Source organism: Mus caroli, chromosome 2 (assembly GCF_900094665.2).
Source record: "Mus caroli chromosome 2, CAROLI_EIJ_v1.1, whole genome shotgun sequence".
Classification (NCBI taxonomy): domain Eukaryota; kingdom Metazoa; phylum Chordata; class Mammalia; order Rodentia; family Muridae; genus Mus; species Mus caroli.
In genome coordinates, this window is record NC_034571.1 from 144,768,841 (window position 1) to 144,773,791 (window position 4,951).

The 4,951-nt window shown below is 42.6% G+C and overlaps 1 protein-coding gene across 3 annotated transcripts in view; it reads left to right on the top strand.

Moving 5' to 3' along the window:
- Tpx2 (TPX2 microtubule nucleation factor) overlaps positions 1-4,951 on the top strand; it is a 47,968-nt gene that overhangs the window by 31,789 nt on the left and 11,228 nt on the right. For all 3 annotated transcript variants that reach the window (XM_021152746.2, XM_021152745.2, XM_029469161.1), the window contains 3 exons: positions 935-1,103; positions 2,946-3,084; positions 3,791-4,007. In XM_021152746.2, coding sequence (XP_021008405.1) covers positions 935-1,103; positions 2,946-3,084; positions 3,791-4,007 — 525 coding nt within the window. The remainder of the gene's footprint in view (positions 1-934; positions 1,104-2,945; positions 3,085-3,790; positions 4,008-4,951) is intronic.

Below are 4,951 nucleotides of genomic sequence, written 5' to 3' on the forward strand. Positions count from 1 at the left end.
GGCAGAGGCAGGCGGATTTCTGAGTTCGAGGCCAGCCTGGTCTACAAAGTGAGTGCCAGGACAGCCAGGGCTACACAGAGAAACCCTGTCTCGAAAGTAGTAGTAGGTGTAAAGTCATCTCTCCCGCCTCCTTTGTTTGTTTTTCATTTTTAAGATGGAGTCCCAGTTAGTCTAGGCCTGCCTCAAACTCGCTGCTGTCCAGCCGGCGATGACTTGGAGCTCCTGATCCTCCTGCCTTCACCTCCCTATAATGGGTGCTGGGTGTGCACCAGCAGTGCTGACTTCACACACTGGTTTATTTTCCTTTTACTATTTATTTTTATACCTATGTGTCTTGTGAGTATGTGCCATGTTGGTGATGGTGGAGGCTGGAAGAGTGAGTAGGACCCCCCCCCCCTACACACACACACACACACACACACAAGTGGAGTTAGAGGGTTTGAATTGAAGTATGCCTGGACGACGAAGCCATGGACTATGCGTGTCTGGAGTTCTGGCTTGGCCAGGGCTATGCAGAGAGACCCGTCTAAAAAAACTCACCAAAAATAGATAGAAAATGAATGATGCGCAATGGGTGGGCTTGCGACAGTCAGTTTGAGGTTTATGTGGAGAGATGTAAGTGAGGCTCCTGTCTGACCTGATGCAGGCCCAGCAGCCCGGACCAGTTTTGTATGTTTGCTTTTTTTTCTTTCCTTCCCCATTCCCTTATTTTAATAAAACTTTCTGCAGATTGGTTCAAAACATTTATATACTTGGGAAATGCATGTATATATACAAAGCAAAGCAATCTTCTAAGCACCAGGTTCTTTAGAAGAAGACAAATAATAAAGGGCTGCTGAACTGGTGTAAGGAAGGACTCTGGCTGAGCACCAGTACCGAGGATGGGGCTTGCAGGAGGTTCCCGCCCTTTGCTGAACAACTCTTCTCTTCCCAGGCCCGAGGAACCAGAGGATGCACTATCATTAAGCCTTTCAACCTGTCCAAAGGGAAGAAAAGAACATTTGATGAAGCAGCTTCTACGTATGTGCCCATTGCACAGCAGGTTGAAGCCTTCCACAAACGAACCCCTAATAGATACCATCTGAGGAACAAGAAGGACGAGAGTAAGTTTCCTCCCTGACCTTGCTGGCCAGAGCCTCTTCTCCAGTGGCTGGCACAGCAGAGTGGAGAGGGAGGTGAACGGGTGCAGATGCTGATAAGTTTGTATAGATCTGGTGGTGAACAGATGAAAGGATTTTAATTGTTTCTGTCATTATGAAAGTAATTTCTACAAGAAGATTAAGAAGGACTAGAGATGGAAAATAATGTAAAATATGTTATCAGGAAAATATAAAAAAGCTGGGTTGGTGATGTATGCCTATAATCCCAGCATTTGGGAGGTAGGGGCTCAAGATTTGGGCTTGGTCCAAATGGTGATTTCGAGGGTTCCTGGGCTCCACAGAACTGGTCTCAAGACAAAAACAAATAGGGCTAGTATTTTGGGTAAAACAGGATGTGCTTTGAGATATCTACACATCTCTTTTTCATATTGTTTAGCTCTTTGCTTTAGGTGGCCACATGAATTGCTTTAAATGCAGTATTTCTCTTTTCTTTGGGCAGTGTTGGAGATTCAGCTAGCAAGCACTGTATCAATGTGCTACACTCTCAACCCTAAATATAGTATTTCCCAGTATTGTTAACACATTCTAATATTTTCTACTATGAAAAAGTGAATTTTTTCTTATTACCATAGAATTTGTGTCTATCTAGCCAAGGCTTCATAGACTCTTTCAAAAGAAAAACCAGTAAATGAATTAGATAATTAATTTTTCTCACTCTGTTATGTAAGGTCTAGATAGGAGAATTCCTTCTAGGTAATTATGAAAATCGATAGGCTTGTTACTGACCAGGTAAATCAGTAAATACCTTTTGTAAGTGTTCATAATGTCCTTAATCAGTGGTTTTCAATCTATGAGTTGAGGCCATAAGAAAACACAGATATTTACATTACAGTTCATAACAATAGAAAAATTATAGTTATGAGGTAGCAACAAATACAATTTTATGGTGGGGTCACAATGACATTAGGAACTGTATTAAAAGGTCACAGCATTAGGAATGTTGAGAGCCACTGCTCTGAATAACGCTGTGTTGGCAGAGTTGTTCTCCCTCTCTTTGCCTCTAATTCTCTGTAACTTTCTCCTGTTGACTATCTGAATCTCTGCCACCCCACCCCCACTGTTTGGTGTAGCTACCTTGTGAGGTTGGTTTGAAAGTTGAAATGCACCAGGCTTGGTAGCCACGCCTTTAATCCCAGCACTTGGGAGGCAGAGGCAGGCGAATTTCTGAGTTCGAGGCCGGCCTGGTCTACAAAGTGAGTTCCTGGACAGCCAGGGCTACACAGAGAAACCCTGTCTCAAAAAAACAAAACAAAACAAGAAAAACTAAAAAACAAAACAAAACAAAGTTGAAATGCAGTAGCCTTAAACTATTGATCCTTCTGCCTCAGCTTCCTAAATTCAGGATTACAGATCTGTACCACCATGCCTGACTGCACCATTTGACTTGCTATGAGAGGTGGCCTAGATGTTTTGATACAGATGTTTTTGTGAAATTCATTACTCACTGGTTTGCAAAGGTCTGGTGTCTTAAAATTGTAAGAAAAACATTGTCAACAATAAGCGAAATAGTTGGTGTTCTCCATAGAAAGGCCTATGTAATGGCAAGGACCCCATCAGACATGGCTAGATTTTAAGTGCAGAGATGGCAGAAGAATTCACCTAGATACTATCCTTCAATAAGAATGATAAGAGGAAGGGAGGGAACATCTGTCAGGTTGAGTGCTATCAACTGAGTTGAGCATAGAAAAGCAGGTTGTCTGCTTTGCCGGTTTCTAGTTGGGTTAGCACTTAAGGGTGACCTGGATGGTGGGGAACTAAGCAGACGTTTGTGGTTTTGTTTTACAGACTTGTTACCCTCCAAACCTGTGAACAAGATTGCACGAGACCCCCAGACCCCCATACTGCAGACCAAATATCGTACAAGGGCTGTGACTTGCAAAAGTACCGCCGAGCAGGAGGCCGAGGAGCTTGAGAAACTGCAACAGTAGGTCCCCTGCAGTGTCTGAGAAAGGCTGGCCACTCCTGCCTGCCTGCTTTCAGTCCTGTTGGACGGTGGTAACTGTTTTCCCGTTCATGAAAATGCAAGCCATTTAGTGGCTCCATAGACTGTGCTACTGTCTCTGTGACTGAAAATGGGACTATGTAGGTGCCCTGGAGCAGAATCTGAGAAGTCATCTGAAAAGATGACTTTGCTTTGGTTTTTTTGTTTGCTTGTTTTTAAATTTTATTTGTAGAAGTTTTGCTTGCATGTACCACTGGCATGCCTGTGCCCATGGAAGCCAGAAGAGGACTTTGGAGCCTCTAGAACTGGAGTTACAGATAAATGGTTTTTAGTTATCATGTGGGTGTGCTGGGGATTTTTGGGGAGTAGCAGCCAGTGCTTTATAAACCCCTGAGCCATCTTTCCAGCCCCCCAAAGTTTGGGAACTTGAATTTCTGGTCCTCTGTCTCTGCCTGTACAAGTGCGAGGATTATAGGAGCATGCACTCATAGAGCCCGGAGCCCCGGCGGGAGCTCAGGCCATGCCGTTCACCCTTTTCTCAGGAGGTGAAGATGGCTATGGAGAGGAGAGATCATGCTGTCCATGGTGGATCATCTTACCACTTCTTCATAGGTTTTGTTCTACTTTGTGTAGTTTTTATTTAATTTTAAAAGCCTTTTATGTTTATTACTTTTTGTGTTTGTTACAGATACAAATTCAAAGCACGGGAACTTGATCCTAGAATTTTTGAAAGTGGCCCCATCTTGCCCAAGAGAGCGCCTGTTAAGCCTCCTACTCAGCCTGTTGGTTTTGATTTGGAAATTGAGAAACGAATTCATGAGCGAGAGTCAAAGAAAAAATCAGAAGATGAACAATTTGAATTTCATTCTAGACCTTGTCCTACTAAGATCTTGGAAGATGTTGTGGTAAGAATATTTGAGGGGTTGGGTGCTGGCAGAGCTGACCAGCCGGTGACTGAATATCCACCCAGAAATGTTCGCCCTGTGATCCCACCAGCATATCACAGGAGGTGACAAAGAGATGCAGCGGAATTGGATTTTGGTCTTAGAACTTCAAGTCTAGTGAAAGGCAACATGAGGTTAAATAATAGACTGATAGGAACATGGAGCTTAAAGGGCTGCAGAAGAGGGAAGCTTTGAGCACCTGGAAGAGGAGGCAGGCTTTGATGACATGCAGTAGAGTTGACATCCTTGTGCTGTCATTGTGTTGCTGTGATGGCTGACACTTGTCCCTCTTTCATATGGATTCATCCCTCAGTTTCTGCAAGATTGGTTTCAGAACCTTGCATAATGTTCAAGTCTCATAAAATATAAACTAGCACACCATACGCTATTTAAATAGTTAAGTTTTCCTTTGAGATGGGGTCTTGCTTTGTCTCTCAGGCTTGTCAAGCAAGACTCCAGAGCTGTCCTTACATTAGCCTAGTAGTTGGGACTGCAGGTTCATGCCACTGTGCCTGGCTTGTGGTACGGCTTGCCATCTTTTCCTTTGCTGTTTCAGAGTCATCTATGAGTGAAGCTGTAATATATTACCCCTGGTCACTAGTTCGTTTATTCCATCTCCTCACATTAAACCAAAAGCAACCTCATGGTATGCTTTCTAAACTTTTTATTTTATTATATATATAATAAAATTTTATTACATATATACAATTGTGATTGTACCTAGAAATAATCATTTCTTACTTAACTGAAAGCTTTTTCTTTTCTTTTTAAGATTTATTTATTATTTCTTTTTTTTTTTTTTTAAAGATTTATTTATTTATTATATGTAAGTACACTGTAGCTGTCTTCAGACATTCCAGGAGAGGGCGCCAGATCTCGTTGCGGATGGTTGTGAGCCACCATGT